This window comes from Microplitis demolitor, chromosome 6 (assembly GCF_026212275.2).
Source record: "Microplitis demolitor isolate Queensland-Clemson2020A chromosome 6, iyMicDemo2.1a, whole genome shotgun sequence".
Taxonomy (NCBI): domain Eukaryota; kingdom Metazoa; phylum Arthropoda; class Insecta; order Hymenoptera; family Braconidae; genus Microplitis; species Microplitis demolitor.
The window spans coordinates 5,299,405-5,316,196 of record NC_068550.1 but is presented as its reverse complement, the minus strand read 5'-3'; the positions used below and the strand labels follow the sequence as shown (position 1 = coordinate 5,316,196).

The 16,792-nt window shown below is 29.4% G+C and overlaps 3 protein-coding genes across 6 annotated transcripts in view; 2 read left to right on the top strand and 1 right to left on the bottom strand.

The window, feature by feature from the left end:
* The window catches only part of LOC103577592 (sushi, von Willebrand factor type A, EGF and pentraxin domain-containing protein 1), a 35,762-nt gene that overhangs the window by 10,488 nt on the left and 8,482 nt on the right, over positions 1 to 16,792 (bottom strand). For both annotated transcript variants that reach the window (XM_008558297.2, XM_008558298.3), the window contains exon 2: positions 275 to 392. In XM_008558297.2, the coding sequence (XP_008556519.1) occupies positions 275 to 392 (118 nt within the window). The remainder of the gene's footprint in view (positions 1 to 274; positions 393 to 16,792) is intronic.
* Positions 2,156 to 6,603, top strand: LOC128667266 (zonadhesin-like). 2 transcript variants are annotated; one of them, XM_053739904.1, is made up of 12 exons: positions 2,156 to 2,600; positions 2,665 to 2,752; positions 2,839 to 3,087; positions 3,176 to 3,424; positions 3,541 to 3,786; positions 4,000 to 4,248; positions 4,424 to 4,672; positions 4,753 to 5,004; positions 5,075 to 5,323; positions 5,402 to 5,653; positions 5,764 to 6,012; positions 6,136 to 6,603. In XM_053739904.1, the coding sequence occupies exons 1-12, from the start codon at positions 2,493 to 2,495 to the stop codon at positions 6,138 to 6,140; spliced, it is 2,445 nt and encodes an 814-aa protein (XP_053595879.1). In that variant the 5' UTR covers positions 2,156 to 2,492; the 3' UTR covers positions 6,141 to 6,603. The 2 variants fall into 2 exon arrangements, with proteins under 2 accessions (XP_053595879.1, XP_053595878.1); XM_053739903.1 differs by having other exon boundaries at positions 3,152 to 3,424.
* Positions 12,359 to 16,335, top strand: LOC103577591 (prion-like-(Q/N-rich) domain-bearing protein 25). Of its 2 annotated transcripts, XM_008558295.3 has the most exons (12): positions 12,359 to 12,594; positions 12,659 to 12,746; positions 12,833 to 13,081; positions 13,170 to 13,418; positions 13,747 to 13,992; positions 14,116 to 14,364; positions 14,546 to 14,794; positions 14,902 to 15,153; positions 15,222 to 15,470; positions 15,560 to 15,811; positions 15,916 to 16,164; positions 16,282 to 16,335. In XM_008558295.3, the coding sequence occupies exons 1-12, from the start codon at positions 12,487 to 12,489 to the stop codon at positions 16,284 to 16,286; spliced, it is 2,445 nt and encodes an 814-aa protein (XP_008556517.3). In that variant the 5' UTR covers positions 12,359 to 12,486; the 3' UTR covers positions 16,287 to 16,335. The 2 variants fall into 2 exon arrangements, with proteins under 2 accessions (XP_008556517.3, XP_008556518.3); XM_008558296.3 differs by lacking the exons at positions 15,916 to 16,164; positions 16,282 to 16,335 and having other exon boundaries at positions 15,560 to 15,618; positions 15,698 to 15,797.

Sequence of the window (16,792 nt, the reverse complement as noted above, 5' to 3'; positions counted from 1 at the left end):
ATAAGGTGTAACCATAATAAATTAATTTCAGAAATTATTAAGATTAAAAAAGTCTTTAAAAAAAAAAAATTATAATATCTATTTTTAGCAATTTATTTTAATTTCTAACTCGTTTTTAAAATGAAATTAATTTTTAGTTTTTTTGCATCTAATCCCGGCGACTAAGTGTACCGTTATACATCTTAGCTAATTGCATCCGTAATTGCTTACCGTTTTGTACAACACGAGTGTACGCTTAGAGACTTACAGAGATATAAATCGTGTCGAAACTCACCCAAAGAGCTCGTAACCGGCATCACAAGTGTAGGTCGCCAAGGTACCAGCTGACAATGAATCGTTTGACAGTGAGACTTTTGAGTTCATTGGTACTGCTGGATGGCCGCATTTTGTCGCTAGAAAATAATTAAATTTTTTTTTTTTAATAGCTTTTAAAAAATTTTGTAAAAGTTGAATGAAATAAAAATTTTTTCTCGGCTTTCATTCTCAGTTTTATTGAAAATAATAATTTATTCTTTGGAATAAAATAGAAAGTTTAGTTTTATCATTAAATAAAATCATATGTCTAAAAAATTAGAAATTATAAAAAGATAATTTATCATTTATGTTATTGTAGAAAATTTAAATTTTAAATTGTTGGTTAAAGTAAAGTTTATATTTTTAATAGGAGATTAAGAAAAATAAAAAAAAAAAAAAAGAATTAATAACTGTTGATGTAGAAGCAGTGAAGCGTTAAATGTTAACTGCGTGCATGACGCAGCTACCGTTTCTCGACCTAATCAACCCGATTACCCGGTTTGTACTTAGAACAGATAAATATATGAACAAAACCATTATTGACAATTTATATTGCAGTTAATGCGGCATAGTATTTTCTTACTTTACGATAATTCAATTTTTCACTGTTTAAAACTATTTAAGTTAATGATTACGTTTATGCAGCAAAGGCGTGAGCGTAACGGCAAAGTTCTGATGAACATATGATAAAAGCCTACGCAAATTCACCGCAATATTTACAATGTCAGGTTTTCACTTAATACAATTATTTCAATGCCTGTGTGAATTAGTGACTTTGTACAGTGTACTTAGCAGTAATTTTTTAAAATTTGTGTTATGATATAAACAATAGATTGGAGTCATTTGACTTTTTTTGAAAAGTTTAAGGAGAATAAAATATAGAGAATTTATTTTTTTATAGAACAAGCTCTCCCACGCATGTTGCAAATCTATCTGAATATGGACCTTGTGATTCTCACAATTTAACGTTTCTTTATGAGTAAATTAATAAAAACAGTATAAAACTATGTTTCAAAATATTATTGACAGTTTGGACAGAATGACAACATTTTAAACTGACGGTTAATTGTGGCGGTCTTTTAGATAATAACACTGTATAAATGAAACATTACGCTGTAAAAAGAGTGTTGTTAAAAATGGACTCAATTTAACTCCACGTGGTGTTAAAATGAAATAACGATAGTGCAGGCGGTGTGAAATCAGTAAAAAAAAAAGATTCCTTGTATAGAAATCAGAAAAAAAAATATTGTTTACATAAAAAAAAAAAAAACATAAAAATTTAATGAATATTATCAGGAGGAAATTTCAATTTTGTTATGTACTTATTTGAATAATTATTTATGTTATACGTAATTCAATTAAAAATTACAAAATTTTTCGCCCACCATTTCAATCACCAATAATTTAATTAATTAATAAAAACAATATTTACAAAGTGAAATATTTTAAAGACCGATAAATATTTTAACACCAGGAAATTTTTTTAACATCGTTAAAAAATATTTACACCGGTGGCGGTGTTATTTTAACATTTACACCACCTGGGCTTACCCAGGTTTTTTTAACAGTGTATGGATACTATAGAAATTTAACAATTTTCGTAAACGAAAATTAAAGAAGTAACAATTTCGTTATTGTAAAAGCGTACCTGTAATTGATAAATACAAAGACTCAAAATAAACAATTTATTGTGAAATATTTTTTATACTCGCAAATATTAATAACAACCAACTACAGCTTTGGAAGTATACTTATAGAGATAAGAATAACAGTGTATTATTGGTAGAAATTATTTTTTAATATCAATCATTCCTTGATGATCTTGACGATGTCATCAAATTTAATTTCTAATGTAGATAAATTTATTTTTTTATTAATAACGGACAAAGCCAATCACAGTGAACAGATTAAAAAAAAAAAACTTTTGTTTTTAAAAAGAGAATACGTAGGATAATGAATTTAGTCATTAATCATAGTGGCTGATAGTATAAAGCAATTGAGCCAGTTGGTATTGTGACCAGTAAGTGGATTAATCGAACATTTTATGTCAACGAATTTCATCAAATTTTATATCAATAAATTATTCCGTCATTAATTCTCCAACTATGAAATTGTATAGACCTCTGAAAACAAGGGACAAATAACAGGTGAATCTTATCATTTACTAAAAATTTAATTCCAAAAAAAAGTCTGTTGAAATGATGTTAATATTAAGTGGAATATTATCTGTAATTGTGGCATTTGTTGATCCCTTTTCATTGAGTACTACAGATATTTATTATCATTGTGTTATCAGAAATGCTCTTGTAAGTATTTCTTTCCATATGGATCAAAATAAAAATGAATTTTTAATTATCTTCTCTGAAATAGTGTGATCCAAATGTTATGCGTCCATGCTGTGATCAAAAAGATATTTGCAAACAAATTGGACTAAACGCGTTTAAATGCATCGAAAACGGTAATCTAATTCATAATTTAACTTAACGTACATTCATCACAAGTAAAATGCTTAACGCTACTTTTATTAATGATTTTTTTATCCAGTGGGATTAGGAAAAATTTGTAGAGGGGACGAAGATTGTAATGAAATATGGCATTCAAAATGTTCAAAAGAAAAAACGTGTGTATGCAGGACCAATAATATTAAAGTAAATGAAACAACCTGCGCACCAGTACTAGGTGGATTTTGTTGGAACAATGAATTATGTGCGACCGATAACGCTGTTTGTATTGACAGTGAATGTCAATGTAACGGTAGTAATCATCGAAGATTCAATGACCAATGTATATTTAGTAAGTGTCTTTAAATTCATTTGAAATGGAACTAATTTGATACACATACTGAGATAATCATCAGCTTTAACTGCTCACATTATCAAAGATACTTTAGGTGCACCCTGTGAGAGCGATGAAAATTGTGAGCACGTTAGATTCGCGAAATGTTCAGAGCGTAAAGTCTGTAGCTGCTCATCGAATACTTCTGCTGTAAATCAACATCATTGTGCGCCACTTATAGGTGGGTTTTGCTGGACAGAAAATGATTGTCTACCTCTAAATTCTATTTGTGTTGATAACAGCTGTCAATGTATGGATTTCTACGTTTCTCAATCTAATAATCGATGCATACCAGGTAAATCAAATAGTCTGAAAAGATAATAAAATCGAAATATTTCTGTTCTTTATGGATACGAAACAAGAAAGTAAAGTCTATTTACTTTCATTTGAATACATACATTTGAATTTCAGTCCGTTTGAGTATGACCTGTACAATAGATCAAGAGTGTAATTGGTCGGTTCCCCATTCAATATGCTTTAAGAACAAGTGCATTTGTGAGGACAATTATTTTAAAGAAGGTCGGAGAATATGTGCGTCCTATATTAACATTTACTGTTCAAGTAATAACTCATGTATATTAGATAATTCTCTGTGTATTGAAAATATGTGTCAATGTAAACCTGGGTTTGTGTATCATTCTTCTAAATGTATTCCTCGTAAGTATCGTAATCACCGTAGAGAAACTTTTCGATTGACTAACTTTTTTTTCGTTTATTCTTGTAAGAAATGGATTGATCGAATAATATTTATGTCAATTATATTTATTATAATAGTTTATAATTATTAAACCTGACAGTAGTCAATAATCTAAAAACCTGAGTCTCGATTTTCTAATACATTCGCACATTTTAAATTTGGATGAATTACAGCTCACCTGAATGGACCTTGCAGAAATAATAATGATTGCGATCAGATCCAAAATGCTAGATGTTCTGCTGATAATGTATGTGTTTGTAATGAAAATCATACTCAATTCAACGAAAGAATCTGTAGACTAGTGCCGAAGGAATATTGTCTTGAAGAAAATGACTGCCAATCCATTAATTTTACTTGCATTATGAATGAGTGTCAATGCAAACCACATTTTGTGAAGCGATCGAGAAATTTATGTGAATTATGTAAGTTGAAATTTGAGTCTTACTCGTGAATAAATAATTAATTACAGATAAAAGCATTTCCGCTCGGAAATTATATACTCTGAATAAAAATCTTGATAGAAACTGAACAGCATTGAAGATAAGAAATCATTTTTGATAAAGTAATCATAAAGCTTTTTTTTTGACGAAATTTTAGCTCAATTAGGCATGGGCTGTGAAGATAATAATGGTTGCATTGATATCTTAAAAAGTAAATGCTCAGTGAGCAAAAAGTGTGAATGCATTTCAAACTATGTAGAATATAATATTACAGCATGTATGCCATTACTAGGCAGTTATTGTTCAGAGAATCAACCATGCGCTACTCTTAATTCTATTTGTTCAAATAATATATGTGTGTGTAGCGATGGTCTTGTAGAATATTCCAATAATAAATGTACACCACGTAAGTTGATAAATTCGTCAAACCAGGTGATATGATTTCTATGATTGATGAAAGTGATTATTGTATGATAAATAATTTAGATTATGTTGGAAAGTACTGCATGAAAGATGAAGATTGCAAAGAAATACTGAATTCGAAATGCGTCAACAACGACTGTTCTTGTAAAGCCAACTATGTTATGGTGAATATAACAGCTTGTGCACCACTATTAGGTGAATATTGTAAAAACAACCAACAATGCGCGCCCGCCAACTCAATATGTAATAATAATAAATGCCAATGTGATTCTGATTACGTACGTCGATTTAATAATAAATGCATACCAAAAATAGGTAGTAACATTCGTATATTTAAAGAACTTTGTCATTATTTAAAGTTCAATAACATAAAAATTGATTGTAGGGCATTTTAAGATATCATGTTATGAAGATGATGATTGTCTAGGGATTAAATATGCAATCTGTTCCACATATCAAAAATGTGTTTGTCAATCAAACTATGTTGCTCTCGGTGATGATAAATGTGTAGCACTTATTGGTGAATATTGTGAATCAGACGAAGAATGTATTTCATACAATACTGTTTGTATCAAAAATAAATGCCAATGTCCAAGGAAATTTGTCATTATAACCAAATATCAATGTGACCGTAGTAAATATAACTTTTTATAATTAGTTATGGTATTATCTATTGAAAAATTAATACTCGAAATTTGGATTTTTTCAATAGTTTCGCTTGGTAGAACATGTCATAAGGATGATGATTGTGATGTAGGAATAAAAAATTCCGTTTGTTCAAACAATAATACCTGTGTTTGTCGAGAGAAATACTATGCATTGAACGAGTTTGACTGTGAACCTTTTTTACATGAATATTGTTTGAACAATGAAGAATGTTCTTTCAATTTGTCTATCTGTATCGAGAATAAATGTCAATGCAAAGATAATTTTCAATCTGTATCAGCAAGTCAGTGCAAACCAAGTAAGTAATTATTTGACTAACATTTTACTGCAATAATTAGAACGAAGGATTCTAAACGCAAAAATCAATTATGCGACATGGAGAGAGTTAATTTTTTACAATAATTTCAGTTGATTACATGTATGAATGCAATAAAGATTTGGATTGTGGTGATCCATGGCATATTAAATGTTTTCCAGACAAGAAATGTCGTTGCAATTCAAATAATATTTCAATTAATCGTTCAACATGTTTGCCACTTTTAAAAGGATATTGCTGGAGAGATAGCCAATGCTTTGTTCGCAATTCAGCTTGTATTGATTATCAGTGTAAATGCAAAAAATATTTCGTGCCTGTATCCGGAAATCTATGCTTACCAGGTAATCAAAACTGTTATCGAAAATAATATTTCATAGATAGAGTCCTGTAACTCTCGATGAAGTAAACTATAATGAATTGAACAGTAATGAGTTATTCAATTATTTTTTTTTTATTTCTTATAGTGTAAAGTAGGACTCTCTCGACACTTTTATTCCTATCATTACTATGGCTTCTCACGTGAACTGCAAACCACTTGCTGATACACATTTACAGAAATCATTTTAGCATTTATATTATGAATTGTTAAGTGTTTCAAAAAAATTTAGAAAAAACCTCAAAAATTTCCTTATTTACATATAATCACAAGACGGAATTTTTTAAAATCAAAAGATTGGTCTTGTTTCTGCAAAGGGATTTTGTTACGTCTGCAACACTAGTTTTGCTGCAACTCCCAAAAATACGAATGTAATACCCACGGAATCGAATCCTATTGCAGCAATGTCCACTTTCCATACGAAAAAATATATAACCGGAAATATATCCTGGCAAAATAGCATACATACGACAATACTAAAGATACAAGTCGGATATATACTATTTTGCTGGGATATATCTTTTTTTGAGCGTGTTAACCACTTGGCCAATGCGGACTGTGGAGTAATTAATTTTCTGTAGTGATAGGTCCCTTATAATACTTCATAAATTCTTATGTATGTATATCTATTTCGTCAAAATAAAATTTTTGATTCGATTTGACTGACTAATAAATGTTCAAGATATTGAAAATCATCGTTTCAGTTTAGGTGTATATAAAAAAAACTTATAAGTTCTTACTTACAACAAAACCTATCAATTTAGCATAGAAATATAAAAAGACATTAGAAATAACTTCTACGAAAAAACTGTACATTTAATTTTACGTTTACCCATAATTTAGACATTTTACTTCACAAAGTCTATGGACAAGACAACTAAATGACAGACTACTAGTTTTTGTCTAGTCAATATTGATTTTACTCGAAATAAAGAACTGCTATATAAAAAATAATTGTTTCAATGGAATAAAATTATGAGAAGAAAAGTAAATTTAAAGCGATAAAGTGATTTTACTTCAATTTATATCATGGAAATGATGGGTTATAGTAGTACATATGAATGATTCATATATTATTCAGGTAATTTTCACAGAATTGAAGGTGCAAAGTACGATAAAAAAGATATTATAGCGCAAGTTCTACGAAAAAATTAACACTTTGTATTTTTCTGTAAAATTATAAGTTTAAAAAAGAACAAGACATATTATATTCTTACATGCGCAAAGAAAGAATTCATATTTTATAAAGTAGTCATGGAAAAGACACCGATTGAGACACATCGAAAAACTTTAGACATTGCAACAATCGCTTTGAGGTTTTTTTTTTCTTATAAAGTGCAAATTTAAAAATAAACTGAAAAAAAACTACTAACTAAATTTTTAAATTATAGATTATGTGGTTGTTGGGATTATCAGTCAACACAATTTAGCCTACGAGTCGTGAATTTTTTGAGTAGAATATTCAATTGGATTGTTGTTATGACAATTATTACAACAATGTCGGCTGATGCGATTATTAATTTTCGTGATCTTGAAGCGGTTACAAATGATGCAGGATTTTTGTTTCCAATAATTACGATTTTATTAAAAACAATTAGATTACACTCTCGACAGAAACAAATTAACCAACTAATGAATGCAGTTCACAACCCTATTGAAAAACTTCGGTATTCTTCAGGTAAGCATTGTAACCATGGAAAATTAATTTTTTGAAATACGCAACCATTTTTTTAACTTTTATTATTAGCAATAAAAATCAAATAAAAAAAAATATATAGTTATTAATCGACGGTCTTTCATATATTAATGATTAATTTTAATATTTGCTTTTGAATCGTGGGACTTTTTTGCTGAACGGCTGTATAAATTGATATAAAAAAATTTAGCTGCAATTGACGAACTTTGATAGCTTTCTCTTTTCATAAAATATTTTTTTCCGTTTTTTGAATTTCAAATTTTATTCAAATGTGTCATCGTTAAGGTTGAGGAGTCTACCAAATTTTGAAGACATATAAAATGTAGGGCAAAATATATGTTATTCTATATATTTTTTAAATTATTAGTTCTTTTGAATCATTATAACTTGAAATATATGAATACGAAAAATTTGAATTTTTTGTTGTGATGTAATGACAACTAATTGAGGTATAGGTCACAAATTTTTCCAAAACCTATTATACACATAGTATTTCTTATAAAAGTAATTCATTTTTATAAAAACTGTATAAGAATCTATCGGATTTCATGAGATTTTCTAAGCAGGGCACGTCATTAGACTACGGATGTCTTTTTCACCATACACTGAAAGTGTTAATTCATATCCTGTTTAGCGGGAAAAAGTCGTCACTGTGGTTCTATATTTTTTCCACACTCGTAATATTGTTTAAATATCAGTAACGGTATTTACTTTAGCATCACAATTTTTTTTCGCATACTTTTCTTTTTTGGTGTGTTCTATGCTTTTTACCATAACTGCACCGAAAATTTGAATTCCTGCCCTGTGAAGTAAAGGAAAGTTGCGTTTTTTTAAAATGAGAAAGTTAATCAAATCAATTTATTTATGTTAGAATCGTATGATTTCAATCGCATATCAGAAAAAATAAAGCATACACTCCACGGGGTAAGGTAGGGTATCCTAATCCAGTTGTTTGTCATTGGCTCGGGTAGGCAGTTACAGACTTGGTTTGGAATATCCTACTTAACTCCCTTGACGTGTAATATACTATAATTTCTTCTTGATTTAGATGTCGGAGTATTAACCATCATACGAACTGCTATTTCTTACCAAAATTTCGACTTCTGCTTCTTTAGTATTATGTTGGGTTCAGTATTTTGTATAATATTCGCCATAACATCAGATTCGGAACAACTTGCATTACGAGGATATTATTTTTGCAATGAAACAGTATCACCTGGCTATGAGATAGCGTTTTTTCTACAATTATACACGATATTCATGTGTTGCTTATGGGTCGTCATCATTGATACAACAATGCTCGGATTAATAAGATGGATAAATTTACAATTATATATTATTCGATTCAACTACAAAAATTGTAAACACGATAAAATTGATCGTGCTGATTTTACAATGACACGAGAAGTATATGAAGTTATTAAAAATTATAATTATTTTAAAGTAACTAATGACCAAACCACAATACGTTTATTTATACCTTTTGACATGAATGAAGTCAACATAAAAATTGATTCATTCACAATAAGATTCAAACTATGTATAAAGCATTACCAAAAACTTACGGAGAATATCAATGATTTTAATGAAATTTTCAGTTCTATATTATTTATACAAATATTTTTAGTCATTTTTTTTACCTGTCTTTGTCTCTTTCAAGCCGTTTTGGTTAGTGCTTGACAATCATTTTATATTAATTTATTGATTTTAACGAACAGATATAAATAATATTTTTATTTTCAAACAGACTATGAACCAAAAAGCAAAATTCATCAAATATATTTTTTTGCTTGGAGCAGAATTGGTTCATTTATTTTATTACTGTTTCTTTGGCAATGAGTTAATCAATCAGGTAGTTTTTTAATAATGCAAACTAATCTATTATCACCATCATAAGCCATAAGGATGTAAGGAGGACTTTATCATAAAAAAAATTAAAATTTCATCGATCGCAGTATAAAATTTATGTGCATAGAAACTTGAAATTTATGTTTCTAACTGAAAACCAGTACATGGCAATATGTTAAGACTTAAAAATGTTATGGTAAAATTTCAATTTTATCAACTTATTTGTTAATATATGATAAAATAGTTTTTAATAGAAGTATATACTTAAAAAACAAATTTTACTGCTACACGAAATTTAATAATTGTCTCGGTCTGATATTGTCACGTTAATTTTTAAACGAAAAACTTTTTATGCTGATTAGAAAAGTTACACATAAAAAATATTGTTGTTTAAAATATTATGTTGTATTAACTCTAAAGTATGTTGGCTATAGGTATTTTTGAAACATCACGAAAAATAATAACCAGCAGCCGCTACCGACTATTGTTCGTTAATGGCTACCAAGATAATTGATAGTTGCTACCGATTAATTTTCGGTAACAGCACCAAAATAATCACTTATTTCGGGATAATTTAGAATGCATGAATGTATATACATCAACAAGTATGTGTGGAAAAAAATTCATGTCCATCAATCATTCGTACGGATTGATCAATTCAATTAACTTTTGTAACAATCAACAAAATCTGTCAAGATTTATATTTGATTGAATTTTGACTCTCATCGGCCAAAACCTTTGAAAAATATTTAACTTTAATATAAATTTCCACATCACCTGCATTGAAACTGCGCATCGCAATGCCTGTTTAGCCATTCGAAACAAGCCCATTTCAGATCAATACAAGTTAGTGAGCCGAAAATAATTCGTATCATTCCTGGGAATGAAAAGATGCCTCATTTTCGCCCGCTATATTGGTTTTTACTTTACTTTCAGCGCATCTTAATCGTATTTGTTTTTTGTGAACCTCATTCTAACCAACCAGCATGACAGATGATTCGTGCGCTATTGGTTTTAAATTGTCTTGTTTCAACTAGCAATTTCAAACATTGAAATTGGAAGCTTCAATGCAGGTGATATGAAAAATATAGTGCGTGGCATCGGATAAAACACGATTTCAGACTTCGAGTGATATCAGCCCTCGTTGTCAGCTTGGGCAGTCCATCTTATCCTCGTCTGAAATCGTTTCGTTTCATCCTGTATCTTTTTTAAATAGATTTTTGTACCAGGGTGAAGCTATAATGGATAGTATATGGAATTCAGGTTGGGTTGATAATATGTCAACCGAAATTAAAGATCTCATGATAAATGCTCTACTTCAAACAACGAAACCAACAGTAATAAATGCTGGATATTTTTTTACTTTATCTGTGAAAACATTTCTATCGGTAATTTTTATTATCATAATTATTTTAAATAATAGTAATGGTGCTCAAAAAGTTTTTTTTTTTTACAGATTATACAGAAATCTTATTCGTATTTTGCAATTCTCGTAACTATGATGAACGGCAGCAATTAAATAATAATGGAATAGATCACACTGTGGCTTATGATTTTGGAAATGATCTAAAATAGGATTGATAACTTTTTTTTTTATGTAATAGGTTTCATTGTAGTAAATAAAAATTTGAAAAAATTACAAAAATCAAAAAAGTGCACACCTCAAATTTTCATGTCAGAATAAAATTGTGAAATAAGGTACCGACTGGTAATAAGGCCTAGCTAAGGGAGATTTTTAATGGAATCGAAAATATTGAATTTAATTATCGAAATGTATCATTAGTCTTCATTTTAATACATTAGCCATAAAATGTAATGAAGTAATGATAATTTTTACCATAAACAAATAAAAAATTATGCTTTTACAAAAACCATACGAATAGGCCTTATTTTACTACGGTAGAGTAATAAGGCCTACGGGTTAAACAAACTGGAATAGTTTAACTATATATTTAATAAAATCGGTATTAGAGATGAATGATCACTTAAATTAGCAACAATATTTTTTAAGAATCAGAAGACTAGATTGTTTTTTATAATTTCTTCTGCGCTACGACAGCATATGACGGATGATGAAATATAGAAGACAAGGAACACGGTATCGGGACTTTATAAATTTGTGGTAATATCTCTATGCAAGACTCTTCTACTAGAATAGTCTTTAGCGGAAGGTTTATTTTGGTAAGAAAAAGAATAGAAAATTGTTTCTCTAGTGCTGTTATTTTTAGTTACATTAATAATTCACGAATGAGTATTTTTTGCAGCAGCAAAAATTAAACGCAAACCCCCATTTTAGTAATTTATCGAATATATCTATCTTATTTTCTATCATAAATATAGTTCCACTAAGTCGCAAACTGCAACATGACTTACATCAACCATACCACGAAATATCACTTTATTTTGTATCTAAATGCCAAATATTTCCATAAAAACTTAGTAGCTCAAAGACCTTGAATATACCAATGTCCTTAAAGGTATCGTCGAGCTCGAAAAGCTCGAACGTGTTTTGAAAATAATAGTTTCGAGTTTTTTAACCTTAATTGTTTCGTAATGGCCTCACTGTTATTACATATCGATTCTAATATAGATACATTTTTTTTTTACTGATAATAGATAAAGTTAATTACAGTGAACAAATTCACGATGTAAAAAATTATGTTTTTAAAAATTCAATAGGTATACTGATGAATACAGTCATTAATGATCGTGGCTGATAGTTTAAAGCAATTAAGCCAGTTGGTATTTTGACCAGTGAATGAATTGATCAAACGTTTCATTAATTTGGACTACAAAATTCTATAGACCTCTGAAAATGGGTGATGAATAACAGGTGAATCTTATGTACTATTATTTATCTACTATAAATTTAATTTCAGAGAAAAGTTCGTCGAAATGTTGTTAATATTAAGTGGAATCTTGTCTCTAATTGCGACATTTGTTAATTCTTCTTCATTGAATATTAGAGATCCTGATAATCATTGTGTTATCAGAAATGCTCTTGTAAGTATTTCTTTCCATATGGATCAAAATAAAAATGAATTTTTAATTATCTTCTCTGAAATAGTGTGATCCAAATGTTATGCGTCCATGCTGTGATCAAAGAGATATTTGCAAACAAATTGGACCAAACGCGTTTAAATGCATCGAAAACGGTAATCTAATTCATAATTTAACTTAACGTACATTCATCATAAGTAAAATGCTTAACGCTACTTTTATTAATGATTTTTTTATCCAGTGGGATTAGGAAAAATTTGTAGAGGGGACGAAGATTGTAATGAAATATGGCATTCAAAATGTTCAAAAGAAAAAACGTGTGTATGCAGGACCAATAATATTAAAGTAAATGAAACAACCTGCGCACCAGTACTAGGTGGATTTTGTTGGAAAAATGAATTATGTGCGACTGATAACGCTGTTTGTATTGACAGCGAATGTCAATGCTACGGCAATATTTATCGAAGATTCAATGACCAATGTATATTTAGTAAGTGTCTTTAAATTCATTTGAAATGGAACTAATTTGATACACATACTGAGATAATCATCAGCTTTAACTGCTCACATTATCAAAGATACTTTAGGTGCACCCTGTGATAGCGATGAAAGTTGTAAACAAGTTAGGTTCGCAAAATGTTCGGAGCACAAAGTCTGTAGCTGTTCATCGAATACTTTTGCTGTAGATCAACAGTATTGTGCATCATTTATTGGTGGGTTTTGTTGGATAACAAATGATTGTCTACCTCCAAATTCTACTTGTGTTAACAACATCTGTCAATGTATGGATTCCTACGTTTCTCGATCTAATAATCAATGCTTACCGGGTAAGTCATATAGGGTAGAGGTACGATTGGTAGTCACTGGTCCACTTTTGGACATTTAATACTTTATTTACCGAAAAAGTGTAAATTGAAATTTTTATTATAACAGTGTAATAGAAGTATCCTTACATACATTCAGAAAAGTAATTACGTCAATCGCCTATTACCAATTGATTTATATATATTTTTCAAGTGTCCAGTGACCTTAAAGTGTATGCAAACGTTATATCTCTACTCTAGACAGAAAATATAATCATAAAATCAAAATATTTTTGGTCTTTATACATACTGAATAAGAATGTTCATTTATATACATATATTGGAATTTCAGTCCGTTTGGGCGTGTCCTGTTCAAGTGATATAGAATGCAGTCAATGGATACCACATTCAGTTTGCACTGGGAATCGATGCACTTGTGATAAAAATTATTCAGAAAAAGATGAGGAAACTTGTGCATCCCTCATTAATATTCTCTGTTCAAGTACTTTACCGTGTACATTAGATAATTCTATGTGTGTGAATAATATGTGCCAATGTAAACCGAGGTTTGTGTATCACTCTTCTAAATGTATTCCTCGTAAGTATCGTAATCATTGAAGAGAAACTTTTCTATAATTAAACCTGATAGCAGTCAACAATTTGAGTAAATTAATCTCAGTTCCTGTCACATTTATATATTTTCGATTTCGATGAATTATAGTTTATCTTAATGGAACTTGCAAAAATAACAATCACTGCGATCAGATCCTAAATGCAAGATGTTCAGCTGACAATGTATGTGTTTGTGATGAGCATCATATTGAATTCAACGAAAGAGTCTGTATGCCGATGCTGCCACAACATTGTCTTGAAGATAGAGACTGTATGGCTGTTAATTCAATTTGCATTATGAATAAATGTCAATGCAAACCAAATTTTGTGAGGCGATCGAGAAATTTATGCACATTATGTAAGTTTAAACCTGAGTACTATTCATGAACAAATAATTAGTGACAGACGAAAGCATTTCCGCTTGAAAATTATACTGTCTGAATAACAATTTTGATAAGAAAATAAACAATATTGTAGATAAGGAATCATTTTTGATAAAATAAAGCGATCATGACTATTCTTTTTTGATGAAATTTTAGCTCAATTAGGCATGGACTGTGAAAATAATAATGGTTGTATTGATATCTTAAATAGTAAATGCTCAGTGAGCAAAAAATGTGAATGCATTTCAAACTATGTAGAATATAATATTACAGCATGTATGCCATTACTAGGCAGTTATTGTTCAGAGAATCAACCATGCGCTACTCTTAATTCTATTTGTTCAAATAATATATGTGTGTGTGGCGATGGTCTTGTAGAATATTCCAATAATAAATGTACATCACGTAAGTTGATACTTTTATAAAATTAAATGGTGTGATTCTTATTTCAATTTAAGTCGATATTTTTTAATTGATTATTAAAAGTGATTAATGTATGCTCGATAATTTAGATTTTATCGGAAAGTACTGCATGATAGATAAAGATTGCAAAGAAATACTGGGTTCGAAATGCGTGAACAATGGCTGTGCTTGTAAAGACAACTATGCCTTATTGAATATAACGGCTTGTGCACCATTGTTAGGTGAATTTTGTGAAAACAACCAACAATGCGCGCCCGCTAATTCAATATGCAATAATGATATATGTCAATGTGATTTTGATTACTTACGTCGGTTTAATAATAAATGCATACCAAAAACAGGTAAGAACACCCGTATATTTGAAGAACTGTCATTATTTGGTGTTCAATAACATACAAATTGATTGTAGGACATTTTAAGATATCATGTTATGAAGATGATGATTGTCTAGGAATTAAATATGCAATCTGTTCCACATATCAAAAATGTGTTTGTCAATCAAACTATGTTGCTCTCGGTGATGATAAATGTGTAGCACTTATTGGTGAATATTGTGAATCAGACGAAGAATGTATTTCATACAATACTGTTTGTATCAATAATAAATGCCAATGTCCAAATAAACTTATCATCAGAACGAAATATCAATGCGACCGTAGTAAATATAAATTCTTTTAATTAATTATAGTTTGATCCATTCAGATTGATTTGATCCATTGACATTTGAACTTTGGATTTTTTCATTAGTTTCACTTGGTAGCAGGTGTCACATGGATGATGATTGTGACGTAGAAATAAAAAATTCCGTATGTTCAAAGAAAAATATTTGTGTTTGTCGAAAAAAATACTATGCATTAAACGAGTTCAAATGTGTTCCCTTTTTAGATGAGTATTGTTTGAACAATAATGAATGTCGATTCAATTCTTCTATCTGTATTGAAAATAAATGTCAATGCAAAGATAATTTTCAATCTGTATCAGTAAGTCAGTGCAAACCAAGTAAGTAATTATTTGACTAAAGAACTGCAATAATTAGAACAAAGGATTCTTCAAATATCACTTTATGCGCCATAAAAAGCGTTCATGATTTATAATCGTTTCAGTTGATTACATGTATACATGCATTGGAGATTTAGATTGTGGTGATCCATGGCATATTAAATGTTTTCCAGACAAGAAATGTCGTTGCAATTCAAATAATATTTCAATTAATCGTTCAACATGTTTGCCACTTTTAAAAGGATATTGCTGGAGAGATAGCCAATGCTTCGTTCGCAATTCAGCTTGTATTAATTATCAGTGTAAATGCAAACAAAATTTCGTGCCTGTATCCGGGAATCTATGCTTACCAGGTAATCAAAACTGTTATCGAAAATAATATTTCATAGATACAAATCTCATAGAGTCGGATTTAGTAAATTGTAAGGAATTTCATATCGTGAGTTGTAATTATTTTTTATTCTTTACAGTGTGAATTCGGTCTTTATCAGCGAGCTTATTTTTATCACCATTTTGGCTTTTCTACGAATTCTAAATGTTTGATAATAAATAATCATTGAATTATCATAATGACATTTATATTATGATTTAAAACCGTAAAAAAAACACTAAAAATTCTCTTATTTAAATTCTATACCGAAAAAAATTGTAGTTATGTTATTGCAAGCATCAAAAGTATTGCTGATACTAGATAGTTTTAACAATGTCTATCGATTAATTAGCAACACTTGATCGCTGCATTGTCAAAATCATTCAACTTCTTACTCTATAAATATATACACAGTTTTAACAATCTTAATAGCATAATTTCAAAATAAAAAAAAAATACAGAACAATAATATATTTATACAGAGACTACGTCAATCATCATATTACAGATTTTTTATTGTTTCATCAGTTATTCTTTGGTATCACAAATATATAACCTACCCAGCAATCACCGGGATATTTTCATCAATAAAAATCACGTATACTTCTTCT

What these genes read in the sequence shown, in the direction of transcription:
- LOC128667266 (XM_053739903.1), top strand. Translation starts at nt 2,493, where the DNA reads ATGATGTTAATATTAAGTGGAATATTATCTGTAATTGTGGCATTTGTT. An exon ending in TAATAATCGATGCATACCAG is followed by an intron (nt 3,425 to 3,540) that starts GTAAATCAAATA and finishes TTTGAATTTCAG; the next exon opens with TCCGTTTGAGTATGACCTGT. An exon ending in AGCAAGTCAGTGCAAACCAA is followed by an intron (nt 5,654 to 5,763) that starts GTAAGTAATTAT and finishes CAATAATTTCAG; the next exon opens with TTGATTACATGTATGAATGC.
- LOC103577591 (XM_008558295.3), top strand. Translation starts at nt 12,487, where the DNA reads ATGTTGTTAATATTAAGTGGAATCTTGTCTCTAATTGCGACATTTGTT. An exon ending in GTGTTATCAGAAATGCTCTT is followed by an intron (nt 12,595 to 12,658) that starts GTAAGTATTTCT and finishes TCTCTGAAATAG; the next exon opens with TGTGATCCAAATGTTATGCG. An exon ending in GAGAAATTTATGCACATTAT is followed by an intron (nt 14,365 to 14,545) that starts GTAAGTTTAAAC and finishes ATGAAATTTTAG; the next exon opens with CTCAATTAGGCATGGACTGT.